This window comes from Muscardinus avellanarius (genome assembly GCF_963383645.1).
Source record: "Muscardinus avellanarius genome assembly, chromosome: 7".
In the NCBI taxonomy this organism is placed as follows: domain Eukaryota; kingdom Metazoa; phylum Chordata; class Mammalia; order Rodentia; family Gliridae; genus Muscardinus; species Muscardinus avellanarius.
The window spans coordinates 9,160,138-9,175,186 of NC_137793.1; the positions used below are offsets into that span (position 1 = coordinate 9,160,138).

At 43.0% G+C, this 15,049-nt stretch overlaps 1 protein-coding gene across 1 annotated transcript in view; it reads left to right on the forward strand.

Annotated features, from left to right (window-relative positions):
- Positions 1 to 505: 505 nt before the first annotated feature.
- Positions 506 to 15,049, forward strand: part of SGCD (sarcoglycan delta) — a gene marked incomplete at both ends in the record, with an annotated part of 422,413 nt that continues 407,869 nt past the window's right edge. The window contains one exon of the mRNA XM_080699026.1: positions 506 to 679. Within this exon, the coding sequence (XP_080555152.1) occupies positions 506 to 679 (174 nt within the window). The remainder of the gene's footprint in view (positions 680 to 15,049) is intronic.

The following is a 15,049-nucleotide window of genomic DNA, read 5'->3' on the forward strand; positions in this document are numbered from 1 at the left end:
TCTCCCCACCTTCTTTCTAGCAGTTGAAATTTTGAGCAAAGCTTTAGGAAGTGGCAGGTAGAGAGATCAAATTAGAATTCACATCTTTCAGCTGTAACTGGCTAGTTATGGAGACGGGCAAGAGCTCAGGGGGCTAACAGGGGTGAGTGGGGGGGCCACAGGTGTAAGGAGTAGGTTGTAACGGGCGGTGTTGAGCAGAAGCCAGGCACCGTGTGTATCTCCAGCATCCAGCACCACGGCGCAGAGCCCGTGCAGAGCACGGCTGAAGAATCAGAACGGGCTCTAGAAGCCGTTTCCCTTGTGTGAGTGGGAGCCCTCTGCAGAGGCTGTGAGCACTGCTGCAGGAGAGTGAGCTGTGGCTGGACACATGTGTTTCCCATTGATAGCTGGAGACAGCCCAGTAGCTGTGAGTCGGCCTGACAAAGCGGGATTGAAGTAGAGACAGAGTAGGGTTTCAAAGCCGCTACAAACAGAACGGGAATGCTGTTCAGGAAATTCTTCAGGCATGGGCAGGGACTTGGCCGCAGTTCTGCAGTTGGAAAGTCTGACTGGGGCAGCTTGTGAACACAGGCAGGGCCTGCTCACACTCAGCCGGCCTGCAGCCGCCTCCTCCCAGAGCCTCTGCACCACCCCGGCCCAGGGTGATTTCCATCTCGGCCACTTTAGGAAGCAGACGGAGGTAGGTAGGGTACCGCTTAGCCCCCTTGTGTCTGAGCTCTCTTTCTCAGTCTCTGCTTGCTCTTCCTCTTCCAGCACTGAGGGTGTGTGTGTGTGTGTGTGTGTGTGTGTGTGTGTGTGTGTGTGAATTAACAAGTTACAGCCCAGTCACTTACACTTTGGGTGTGAAGTTGTGATCTTTGCTCTTTAAGATCCAATTTTCGGCCGGGCAGAGGTAGTTTTGAAAGTTAGGATTTTAGCTCACAACAAACGCTGTTGTGCCAAGAAAGTCAACCTCCTCCCACGTCACCCTGCTCCGACTGTAACTTTTCCTTTCTGCGTGGAAGGACAGTTCATTGGCAAGAAAGATACTTTTTTTTTTTAATTGAAATTGTCTGTATTCTTTGCTTCACCGGGAGTTTTCAGAGGGGTGTTTCCAGCAGAAAATGGCTCTCCCTGTTGGAGGGAATCTGAGTTTGAGGTTTCTATTTTGAATCACACCCAGAGGGCGTAGGAGTCGATGTGTGCCTGTGAGTTCCTGGCATCTTTTATTTTTGTATTGGATTATGACTGTCATTACATGGAGCTGTCAGTGACATATCTGCCTAGAAATATGCTAGATTATAATTCTGTTTTTATAATTATTTCCAATTTAATGCAGTGGAAAAAGTAACTCATATTTTTACTCTCAAAAATACTTCTATGATTTTTGTGAACGATAACAGAGCTGTGACAGAAATTAGTATTTCATTCAAAGTCTTTGGTAAAAGATGAAGGCATATGACCCAAAAAAAGTTGCTTTATTGATGAGCTGGTTTTATTTTACACCTAAATTAAAATACTATTTTTATTTTTAAAAGTTCAGATTTTAAGCCAGGCGTGGTGGCGTGCGCTTGAAATATCAGACCTTGGGAGGCTGAGACAGGAGGATTGTAGGTTCTCGGCTAGCTTCAGCTACTTAGTGAGGTCTTCTACAACTTAGTGAGACCCTGTTTCAAAATAAAGAATAAAAAATAGGGCTGGAGGTGGAGCGCGGGGGTAGAATGACCCTGGGTTCTATCCCCAGTACTTAAAAAAAAAAAGATTCAGATTTAAAAAAAATTAATAAATCAGGGAATCTGCTTTTTTATCCAGTTTGGGATATACTTGATGCCTATCAGCTTATTGTGAAATAGTTTTTTCTCCTCAAAGGAAAGATGTATCACCTTTTTCTGTGTTTAGTATTTATTTATTTATTTATTTATTTATTTATTGGTGGTACTGAGGGTGAAACCCTCTGGGCTTCTACCTCCGGGGTATACTCCCAGACCTGTTTTATATTTTATTTGGAAACAGTCTCACTGAGTTGCCGAGAGCCTCACTAAGTAGCTGAGACTGGCTTCGAACCTGTGCGATCCTCCTGTCTCAGCCTCCCAAGCGCTGGGATGACAAGCGTGCGCCACCACGGCCGGCTGTGTTTAGTATTCAGAAGAGACACAGTACAGTGGAATTGCAGGAAGAGCCTGGAACAGCTCCGATAAAGAGCATTTGGGTTCCACACAAACACCCTTTGGCAGGGATTGCTTTGGCTGAGCAGTCCCTGCCAAAGGGTGTTTTCCAAAGGGGGCTTGGGCATGAGTCTGCCGCAGCGAAGAAAGCACAAACGGGCGCTTAGGTACTTCTTACCTAGCCATAAGGCAATTAGACCTCAAAGGGCAGATCTCTGAAAACAGGCGAGAGTTTATGTCGGCAAATGAAGTCTCTAAGCAAGGAGCTCATGGTAGTAAGTGAGGTTAGGGGCTGAAGGAATGGCAGAGACCAAGGCTTCCCACTCCCTTCTCTGCATGGGACAAGGGCGGGCAGAAGCTCATCCTACTGGTAGATGAGCTGGAGAGGATGACCAGCTGGGGATGTTTCTCCTCCATGGTCGTGTCCTTGGGGAGGAGAGAATTGGGATGCATTCACCTGGCCGCAGGATTTCTTCTATGAGCTGACTCAGGAATCCTTTCTTGACTAACCTCATCCTTGTGTTGGGGTGTGGCCTGGGAAGTGGGTGTGGTGTAGAAACTGTAGACTCCCTAGAGGAAAGGGAGGACAATTAGAAGTCAGAATGGTCCCTGATTTTTCTTATACCAAGGCAGAGTAGGAGCTCGCTGGAACCAAGCTCCCCGCCAGGGACAGGGAGACCTCAGCGAGCTCAGATGTCATACCCCTCTAAATTTAGAGCGTGCCAAGCACTCAGCAGAAAGAGGAGTGAAATGGCAAGTCTAGGTTACAGGATTATGAAGAATGTGGCTAACAACTTGTAAAGAATGCTATAGTTTGTCTCTCTTTAGAGATAAGAGAAAAATTAAGCCTTCTTGACATTTGAGAGAAAAGGAAAAAAGAAAAAAAAACAAGAGGAGAGAGCAGGGGAGAAGAAATCCAGGGCAGAGGTAGAGAGGAATGGCCACATCACAAAGTGGGCAGGGAGGGCAGAGGGGAGAGACCTTTGTGCAGCATTTGATGGTGCTGCTTGGGAGCAGCGAGGCGCCACTGAGCTCGGATTAGCTGGGCAGGGAGTGTGTTGGTGAACCTTGGCCTCTGCACCAGATTGTCTTACCTCTTCAAAATAGGAGACCTCGTGGTCAGCGTGCCCTGCCATGCCTTCTGGAAGTAATCAGAAAGCGCACTTAATAAGAATAGCAGCACCCAAGGGCTCAGATTTCCTAGGCAGGGAGGGAACAGGCACTTAAGGCCTTATTTTTAACCCATATTTGTGTCTGGTAGATATTCCCGGTGGGGGTGTTGAATGAAGGGACCAGGTGGGGATGAGTGACTGATCACAGTGAGCAGAACTTGGTCCAGGCCCTGCCTGTGGTCACCCTCTTCAGTCTAACTTTGGGAAGCACAGACAATGATACAAATGCTTTTTTTAAAATTTTTTTACTGTATTGGAGATGGAACCCAAGGGAGTTCTACCTCTGAGCGACACCCGCAGCCCTATTTTTTATTCTTTATTTGGAATCAGGGTCTCATTGAGTTACAAAGGGTCTCATTGAGATACAATAACTGAGGCTGTCCGCGAACCGAGATCCTCCAGTCCCGCCTCCCAAATGCTGGGATTACAAGCATGTGCCACCATGCCTGGCCTACAAATGCTTTGTCCTGATAAAAATATTTATTTGCATTGTGCATTAAGAAGTCTTCAAGGACGTGGGCCACACAGCTGATTGTATTACGGTACACCAGAGAAATGATCCCATAGGGTAGGTAGATGTGTATGTAAGGGGAGTTTTAAGGTGATTTAAGGTAGGTATGATGGCACACACTTGCAATCTCAGTAATTGGGAGGCTAAGACAAGAGTATCACAGGCTTGAGGCCAGCGTCAGCAATATAGCAAGGCCCTCAGCCAGTTAGGGAGACACAGCTTCAAAATGGACAATAAAAAGGGCTGGAGGCTATAGCTCAGGGATAGAATGCCCCTGAGTTCAATCCCCAGTAGCACGAAAATATTTATTATGGGAATCAACTCATATAAGAGACTGGAAAGTCTCACAAATTTAATGTACAAGGTAGAGACCCAGGAAAGCCAGTGGTACAGTTCAGTCTGAGTCTGAAAGCCCAAACACCAGGAGTATCAGTGATACAATTCCCAGTTAGAGACCCAAGGTCAGGGAAGTTGGGAATGAGGCCCAAAGGGAAACATTGATGTATGTCCTAGAGTCTGAAAATCCAAAGGCCAGGAAATCGAATCTTTGCAGGTAGGAGAAAAAGTTAAGAGATACTCTTCCTGGTCATTTCTGCAGGAAGGAGAGCGAGTGACTTTGGGAGCACCCCTCTCTGAATGACTGATGCAGCCCGGCCACCTTTGCTCTATATGTTGGAGTTTTGCGGAAGATTTCATTCAAAAAGTAGATTTTGATATTATATTGGTGGAGATTAAATTTAGCTGCAAGTAATTGCCACCCTGCTCTGAGAAATCAAAGCCTAAAAGGGCTTATTTACTCTTTGTACATGGACACGTAGATTAAACCCCCACATTCCAAGACTGTGGTGGCAGTGAGCCGTGTTTTCAGGGATCAGAGCATCCCCTCTGCTCCACCATTTTAATACTTAAACTCAACACCCTGCTCTTATCTGCAGGTATCATGTTCAAGTCAGGGAAGAGGCAGGAGGACTTGAAGGAGAAAACCCTCTTGACCTTTTACTCCCATATTTAGAAAGCAAAGCTCTTGTTTGTAGACCAGTCCTGGTGTCTCAGTATACAGACAGACATAGGCCATAAAACCACAGAGGAGAGAGCATCCTCCAGGACCAGTAGAACCATGACTGGTTGAGGTCATTAGCATGCCACCCTCTAAGTGTGGAGTAGAAACCTACAACTTTGGACCAAAGGGTTTTTCCTGATGGTGAGCATCATTGTCCTGTCAATAACTGGCAACAGGGAGGATGTCTGTGGAGTAGATGGTGTGGGCAGTGTCAGCTACAAAGGCTTAAGCATTTTAAAAAGATAAATGAATAAACCAGGTGTGGTGACATACACTTGTCATCCCAGTGGTTGGTAGACAGAGATCAGAGTTTGAATACCAGCTGCACCCTGTTTCAAAATAAATAAATTAATTAATTAATTAATTTTGAGAAAAAGGGCTTGGGATGAGCTTGGAGGTGGAACACCTCCCTGAGTTCAATTATTAGTACACCCCTAAAAAAACAATAGAAACAACAAATCCATTTGAAAAACTCCTATGCTAATTTATTTCTTCCATCATGAAGGGTAGATACCGAGACCAGAAACAATATGTACCTGCTTAAAAAAAAAAAAAAATACGGCCCATGCAGGAGCGAGGCAGGAAGCACTTTCTGCGCTTTCTGTTCCTTGACCCGGAGTCGGGTGCACACCATCAATTATATATACACTGGCTCAGCGAGGAAAATAGAGGGGGGCTTCAGAAACCGTGCCAGGCAAAGGAGCATTATATTGGAATCTTGGTCTGCAAACATCGCTCCGCAGTCACCTGGCTCCATAATTTCTCTGTTCCCTCTGAATCTGAGATGAGAGGGAGTGGAATTGCTGCGTTTCTGAAAGTGCCCTCAGTGGTTCTGGCGTAGCCAGCCAGGTGTCCCCAGAGCCGGGTGTGTTGAACACGATGTGGCTGAATCTCGAATCTGCTTCAGGAATCCCTGTACAGCATTGGGGGCGTGCCAGCCACCTGTGACCACGATGCTCTGGGTGTTAGAGCCTCGGGTGGCCCCGAGGCAGCTCCGGTCCTGCTTCTACCTCTCACCTTTGTCATTGGACTGAGCTGACTGTCCTTCTCTGTGCTCTGCAACTTGGAGTGGTATCCAAGTCGCATCCTATCAGAGGGCGGCTGTGGCCCCTGTCACAGAAGTGGGCTTGGTAGCAGCAGTAAAAGCAGACGTGGTCAGAAATCTCAGGGCAGGTCCCGGCTCTACTCAAGATCTTGCTTGTTAAATGGTTTCAGACACTACAAGGCCCTCAGCAACTTAGGCCCTCAGGTGATTTCTCTTTCTGAAAACCTGTGATGTTTGTAATTCTGAGGCTCATTTTTTTTTTTAGAATTTTTTTTTTGTCTCCCATTCCCATGCTGGCTTCTTGAATAATATCACCCATACTACCATCCTTTCTTGCACTATCCCTTTCATCTTTTCCCTTTATCTTCTTCTGGAACGTGCCAATTAACCTCCTCCTGAGGTTCTTAGAGCTTAGCACCAGTCATCTGAGTGGTTGTGTGGCCCATGTTCAGGACATCATGCAGTCAACAACCAGAGGGGAGGGAAACTTAAAGGATTGAGGGAAAGGAAAGAGCAAAAAAGAAGAGAAAAGGAAAAAAAGACAGAAATAAAGAGGAAGGAAGGAAGAAAGGAGGAAAGGAAAGATAAGGAGGGTGATCGGGGCCTAGCATGGTGATGCACAATCTGTAGCCCCAGTACTTGGGAGGCTGAGACAGGAGCATCATAGCTTTAAGGCCAGCCTCAGCAACTTAGCAAGAACCTGTTTCAAATTAAAAAGTAAAAACCTGCTTCAGGAATAGATTGGAGGTAGAGGACCCCTGGGGTTCAGTCTCTAGTACCGAAAAAAGAGAAAAAAAGAAGAAAATGAGTTGCCTGTGAGATGACTGTGCTGCAGCAGCAGCAGCAGAGTGATGCCATCCTGAACAGATCCCAGGCTCAGACAGACATAGCGCAGGATGCTGGCTGCGTGACTTTAGACAGGCCCCATCATACCTACATACTCCAATATTCTAATCATTTATTTTGTGGTGCTGGGAACTCAACCCTGGGGCACTCTACCTCTGAGCTACACTCCCAGCCCTATTTTATTTTTTGAACAGAATCTCACTAAGTTGCAGAGTGCCTCACTAAGTTGCTGAGGATGACTTTGAACCTGAAATCCCCCTGTCTCAGCCTCCCAAGTCCTGGGATAGCAGGTGAGCACCACTCCACCCAGCTCCAATTTTCTAATATTTCAGCTGCACATAATATCTGTCTTCTGGTACGTTGTGGGGTTGTGCATATAATACACTGAGCACTATGCCTTGTGCACAGAATAAGCCCAAGTATTTGAGATATGCATGTAGTTAATGTTAGCTGAGATAGTGCCGGGGAAACGGGGGAAACGAGATGAGACAATCGGAAGAGAATCTTTTGCACTGAACTGTCCAGTTTATTTTATTTTTATGTTGCCCAGATTTCCCTATAGGTCCCATTTATTTCACCTGTGCTACCACCCAAAAAGGTGGCTGTCTTTATTATTGCTTCAAATTTCTGTTGCAAAGTGTGAAGGATCTCAGCTGAAGGGAACATGTAAACGGCGGCCCCCGACCTGCCTCTCGGGTCTGCAGGATTCGGGGAGGTACATGTCACCACAGTTCACTTAATATATAAATCCTGCAAGATTGCTTTGCTGGCCGTTGTGCTAATGGTCTCGGGGTATAGAAATGGATGTGGATGCAATAATTTTCTTCTTCTTTTAACCGATAAAGCAATATGCCTGATAAAGCAAGCATGATTCTCTGATTAAAAAAAAAAAAAAAAAAAAAACTATTGCCAGGGATTAGAAACTTCCTCCTGGCTAGGGAGATAAGATCAACCCCACTTGTGAGCACCCTGTTTTCCAAATGATATATTCTGAAAGCCTGTAGACCCTGCTGTGACTTGTCAGGGTGGAAGTACTTTGCCGCTGAAACTACTCTCACTGAACTCAGAATCAGTACTTATCAGGTTACCCCCCTGCCCTCAAGCACCTCATTCCACAGCATCGTGTGGCATGGACTCTCATTGGGGTGATGGTCCTGAGCATGTGGAATGTAATGTAAGAAGATGGCTTAAAGACAGAGGCAGCTAGGGACGGAACTACGCTGGTTCTCTTTTGCCCCTTGACATTCAATGGTGGTTTACTTTCTATTCTCTTTTTTATATTATTTCTAGCTGGTCCCCTCTATTTCTTTATTCTGTTTTGTCTTCTCACTGTGAGGTTTCCCTCTCTTTCTTATTTTGTATCTGTCTCCCTCCAGAGGTCATTATGTTGGTAATAGAGTCTAGGCAGCATCGTTTTTTTATCATGACATAATGAACTAACTCATAAAGTTGGCTGTGTACTTCTGAGGTCTGTGGCCTCCCTCTGTCTCTGACAAAGCTGCCCTTGATGTCTTCTACACTTAAGTGCTAAACAGCAGGTTCCAAACTAGCAATCCCAGGGCTGGACTGTAGGTACATTTTGGCCTAAAATGTGTGTGTGTGTGTGTGTGTGTGTGTGTGTGTGTGTGTGTGTGTGAGAGAGAGAGAGAGAGAGAGAGAGAGAGAGAGAGAGAGAACGAACACAAGAACACCCAGGTACAATGAATGAAACAAGACATAAAATTCTGGATGTCTACATTATACAGAAAACACTAAAGATGGTCATCCATGGTCTGATTTTTTGCTGTGCAATGGTTGTACATTTGAGACAGCTCCTATTCTTTAGAGTAGCACCTGTCTCCTTCACATATTGGTCCCATTATCCTGAGATGCAGGTGTACATTAGTCAGCTCTCTTTTCCTCTGTAGAGTTTCTTAGAAGAACTATAGAATATATACAATATAAGTGGCCACTTCTCCTAAGGATGGTATATATAGGACCATTCTAGATGTATAGGGGAGAAGTTAGGGTATAAATAAATTATGGCTTAATCCTCTCAGAGAGCACTCTTGATATGGGTTAAATAACTGTGGAAAAAGGGACAGAAGGACAGTATAGCAACCAAGAGCACAGATATCAAAGTTAGACATTCCTTAACATGACCACTTCATAGGATTATAACTAAGATCAAAAGCTTTAAATGTGGTAGAAATTGGAATGGTCACTGGCTTTGGGAATGGGGATTGCTTAAGAATAAACACAGGATGGTATAAATGTCTCCAACCTTCTTTGAATATTGTTTACAAACAAGTGCATATTTGCACAACGTATTAAAGCTATAGAGTTAATATCTTCTGTACGTCACTGAAAATAAATTATACCTTGATAGACATGCATACATATGTATATGTACACACCCTAATAGACAAACATGCCAAGTGCTTATCAAGGTGCACAATAACTTTTAGCTGTGGTTATCATCTTTGTTTCTGAGAGCCTCGATTAAAAGATAAAGATAGAATGACTAAAAATGAGATTTGTATTTCCTTTTAGACCACAGATTTCCTTTCCAGCATCTGAGAACGTAGGTAAATAGCTAAAGATCCTTGCCAAACAACTGTCAAGGGAGAATCTACTGGATCAATGCTAATTTTATGGAACTATTGAATCACAGTAGCAGGATGTGCCTAATTTGTTGTAGCTGTTTTTCATGATGCTGTAAAAATTGATGCATCTCAGAGACATATCAGATATAGTTTACTTCCTGGGAGAAAAAAATAAGCCTATGCTTAGAGTCGCATGCACCCTGACTGAATTACAATAGTTGCTCAACAATCATTCAATAATGTATCTTAAAATTAATATCCATGTTGACAAAGTCTAGCTAAAACAATGGCAAGAATATGCTTTTAATTAGCAATTGCACTGTTCTAGCTAATTATTTGCATGCGCCTGAGAGCATTTCACACAAGGATGAAGAGAACAGCTTTTGAAACTGGGTGTCTTAGGTTCCGAATTTTGCTCTGTCTTTAACAAGGTGAGTGACTTTGGACAGGTTACTAACATTCCAGTTTCTCGGGTGTCTCAACAGTAAAATAATGCCAGTATCTACCTTACGATCACATCTGTAAGGATTAAATAAGGGAAACATTTAGTAGGGTCAGGCATGGAGTACAGTACACAAGTGTTGATCATAACCTACATGTGCTTTATGTTAGAAAATGGATGGCTTTGTAGCAATATACCTTTATCTCTCATTCAAGCAGAATTTGTATGATGGTTGAGGAAAATGATATAAAGCAGGAGTCTGGGTGGAGAAGATGTCTGGGAAACACTCGTTTTCCATTTAGCTGACTTTGGTTTTGTCACAGAGTGACCTTGATTAAGTTCCTTCACCTCCCCGAACCTGGCTTTCTCATCCGTTAAATAAGGATTGGGACTTCATAATGTCCGCATGCCCTGCAAGCTTTTGTGTCTCATTTTCTGATCCTAAGTGTTTGAGTCATGTTCATTGTGGTTTGATTATCCAGCTTGGTCCCCAAGTCACAGGAGAGCTGTAGAAGCTCATCTGTGATTGTCATTATCTTGATCTGTTCAGAAACGTCCATGGGGACTTAAAAGCACTGGCCTTGCACAAGGCAGGGCAGGCAGCTGGTTTGCAGAAAGGAGCCATAATAGAGCCCTAATGGAGTAGATGCTGCACCTACCGTGTGGAAAATGCCTTTATTAAATTTGTCATTGGGTGTGTGGAAGTGTTTTTTCTGTCCATGTGTGTTCAGTTCACACGTTCATGTTGGGTCCTCAACAGGCACCATTGAAGACCAGATTTAGAATGATGTCTCTTTAGTTTTATTTTCTATGATTGATTGATTGATTGATTGCTTTTTTGGAAGTCCTAGGAATTGAACCCAGTGGTGCTTTGCCATTTGCCCCTGAATTATGCCCTTAGCCCCTTTTATATTTTTTGAGACGGGATCTCACTAAGTTGCCTATGTTGCCTCCAACCCTTATTCTCCTCCATCAGCCCCACTAAGTAGCTGGGATTACAGGTAAGTGCTCTGTGCCTGGCTCCAAGTATTATATACAGTCAAATCTTCAACAGCTGTTGAGATTCTTTCAAGTCTTTGTTCAAATACTACCTTCTTCATGAGAATAATCTCCCTCTCTACCTAACGCCACCTTTTTTTAGTCATTTTTTTCCAAAACACTCATTCCTAACATGAATATATTTTTCATGTTTGTTTTCTGTGTCCTCAATCACAACCTCTAACAGCTACCATAAAATCAAGAATCTTTGTTTTAGTTTTATGATATGTCCCAGAAGCCTAAAACAGTTGCAAGGGAAGACCTGAAGGAAAACATGTCCTTGGTAGGTGGTGGCAGTATTTATGCATTTTTAAATGTGTTCCCAACTAGACACACCTCCATGGGCATCTTGAATACTTTACATATTATGTATTAATAGTCAGGAAAAGCAAGGCCTTTGCCTTCTTCTGTGTGTAATGGAATGAAAATCAAGTCTGTGTTTAAATTTAGATCCTTACCTACTCTCCTACCAGGAGTTCTTGAAAATACACCTGCATTTTATAGGACCACTGTTTCCTTATTTATGACATAGGTTTAATAACATTGATTCCTTAGAGTGCTGTCAGGAGTAGATGCACGCACGTATCTGATAATGTCTAGTACAGATATGTAGGTATGAGATGGCGGATACACTTGTGTCTAAAACCACGAGAGTAGCGTCTCTTGCTTTTGCACCTCTCAGATGCTAAGAACTGATGTTCATAATGATACTGAAATATCTTCTGGTTTAATCAGAGATAAGTATTTTAAACCTAAATGAAAGGCATATGCTTACAATGCTGAGATGCTGGAGACTTAAACATCTGTGTCTTATGAGCAAGCCCTTGCCCCCTGAGAGTCCAGACACGTTTCCGAGTGCCGTTGTGAAACCCTCCTCTGGAAGCGTCATGCTCATTTCAAAATGAACAACAGTCTCTCCAGCTTCTCTCCCTGCACACACCATCCACCTTCTGCCCTGTGAGCCTCATTCCCCACCTCGCCCTGTCTTGATCAATGGCACCCCATCCAGCTGCTGCTCATGGCAGAACCATGGTGTAATCCTTGAATGCTGTCCTCTGCTCTCACCTGTGCTCAGGGTGGCAGTGAGTCCTGCTGCCTTTACTTCCCCAACAGGCCCCACCTTCAGTAACTCCTCTCTACCTTCTCCCCTACCTCTTGGCAGGTGCGGGCCACTGGCACCTCTCCCCAGGCGATCGCAGTAGCCATGAGCCCCTCTCTCTACTCTGCCATTCTTGTCCTCTGAAGCCTGTCCTTCTGAAGTGAAAATCTGACCCTCCCACTTTCATACTTTGGTTCTCCACTGGTTGCTGTTATAATTATAATTAATATAATTCCCTCAGTTTTCTGTGTGGATTGTGAAACCCTACATCTGCCCCCATCAGCCTGAGCCCAAACTCATTTTCAAACTCTCTCCACCTGCTTGGGTCCGATCCAGGCACACTGTCCTTGGTATATGCCAAGCTAGCCCTCGCCCCAGGGCTTTGACACTTGCTGGTAGTTTCTTCCCACAGCCCGGCGTGGTGGTGCACGCTTGTAATCCCAGCATTTGGGAGGCTGAGACTGGAGGATTGCAGTTCACAGGCAGCCTCAGCTACTTAGTGAGTGAGGCCCTTTGCAACTCGGTGAGACCCGATTTCAAAATAAAGAATAAAAAGTAGGGCCAAGGCTGTAGCTTAGAGGTAGAATGCCCCTGGGTTCCATCCCCAGTACCTCCCCCCCAAAGTCTGGTAGTTTCTTCCCACTTAAAACCTTCCCCAAATGTCTTCATGCTTGACTCTCTCATTTATTTGTGGGTTTTTCCCCTAAAATATCTTCATGGCAGAGAGACAGGAGCTTTCAACATTGACCTCCCCAACAATGTCTCTTGCTGATTTTTTTTTTCTTCATAAGACTTATTTTCAAGAGTAAGTACCAAAACTTAAATGTTTACATGTTTGTGTATTGTTCCACTCATACATAAGGTTTTTGAGAGGCCAGACATCTGTTGTCATTACCTGACAGGATCTGGCAAGTATTTATTGATTTAAATAATCATAATTAGCAGGAAATCCTCTAGAATCTCAATATTCATCTCTAATAATTTTCATATATTACACAACTGTACAACTTGAAATGGTCCAGATGTTTTTTTTTTATTTAAAAAAAATTTTTTTATTGGTGCACTGTATTCATACATCATAGTGGGATACAAACTTTTGTAGACATACATGCACACATCGCCCAGTCAGTCCCCACCCGATCCCCACCCCATTTTCTCCCCATCCCTCCCTTCCATGCTTGGCTTAGTGGTTGACATCTAGTATTATAGCAATTTATCCAAAATTAAAAATGATAATCTCACATAACAATTTCATTTGTTTGATACCAAGCTTTTGATGACTTAAAGATAACAGTTCAATATTTCTTTTTACTTTCTTTCTTACCAGAGAATATTTTTTTCTATTTTTTAGGTGAAACTATCATATATTTATATATTTATTTTTCAGAAAAAAAATCTATCCTAATATGGAATATGGACTCTAGATACCCAAAACGATCTTGAAAAAGAACAAAGCTAGAAGATATATATTTTCTGATTTCAAACCATATAAAGCTACAATAATTGAAACAGTGTAGTACTATTCTAAAGGCAGATATATAAACCATTGGAGTTAAATACAAGCCTAGAGCTAAATTCTTCCCTATATTGCCAAGTTATTTTTGACAAGGTTTCCACGAACATTTGGTGGTGGAAATAATAATCTTTTAACTAAATATTGTTGAAAAATAATAATTACATGGAAAAGAATAAAATTGGACCCTTACCTAATCCCATATACAAATATTAACTCAAAATAGATAAAAGACCTAAATATAAATCTTAAGACTATAAACTTTTAGAAGAAAATCTGGGTCATAAAACCTCACAACATTGAAATTGGCAGTGATTTCTTGGATATGATTTCAATGGCACAGGCAACAGAAGAGTATTTAAATTCCCTAAAAAATAAAAAAATTATTGTATATCCAAAGACAATGTAAACAGAGTTAACAGTTACTAATAGAATGGGATAAAATATTTCCAAATGCTATATCTGAATGTATATTAATATTCCAACTAGAAATCCTAAAAATTAACAACAATAAAGGCAAACAATACCATTTAGAGATAGGTAAAAGACTAACATAAAAAATGAATCTCCACAGATAACCAATCTTAGTTGACTGTTGGATGGAAACTCTTGTTTCTCTGGTTCTGGTGTGTGTTACCTATTTCTTCTTTGTAGTTAATCTCTTTGAGTATTTTCTCTAGTGCTGGTTTTGAAGACATAAATTCCTTCAGTTTCTGTTTGTGATCGAAGCTTCTTATTTCTCCATCTAAAAATAAACTTCCGTATGTTTTTATAGGACTAGCACTTAGCTCTATGAAGTGGACCAAGTGGGTTTTGTTTGTATATGTGTGGTACTAGGGACTGAAACCTGGGTTCATTCAACCCCCATGCGACAAGTACCCAGCCCTATTTTATTTCTTACTTAGAAATAGCATCTCACTAAGTTGCAGGGGACCTTAGTAAGTTTCTAGAGACTGGCCACAAACATGGACTTATAATACTATGTAAAGCAAGCTCAATTATGTGTAAAGACTTATAACTGTGTGTTTGCTTTAAAATTGTATATTGAGCAAAGCCTCCATATGTGAACCAAGGCCAGAGGCCTGACTCTGGGCAGGGGAATCCCAACAGTCCAGTCAGAGAGATATGAGAGGTAAAGATAGAAATAAATTTGTTATCTAATGTAGCCACAATGGGAAAATACAGGAGGGCTGCATCTGAAGCCCTGTTTTCAGGGCATCGACAGGAGCTTCAGGTTTATATGCGGAAAGGACACAAATCAAGAGGGCAAGATGCATTCACAGTCCCCAGTGTTGGTCAGACTCTTGTCTGATTGATCATAATCTCACGTCTGGCTCTGGGAGGACATGCTGGCTCTGGGAAATCCCTAGAGTGACAAGGGATAGGTCAGCTCCTGTCGTAAAATGATTGCTGTCTCCTTGGGGACCAGCCTTGGTTCTGATCATGGGGTAAATGCTCCTGCTTGGGGAGCGGCCTCAGTTCCCATCATGGGGTGATCTGCCTTCAACGTTCACTGTTATTGAGACCTCAAAGATATCTAGTTACTATTTCTTCGGCTTTTCAGTCTTAGAGATAAGAGTGGTAAGGCAAATTT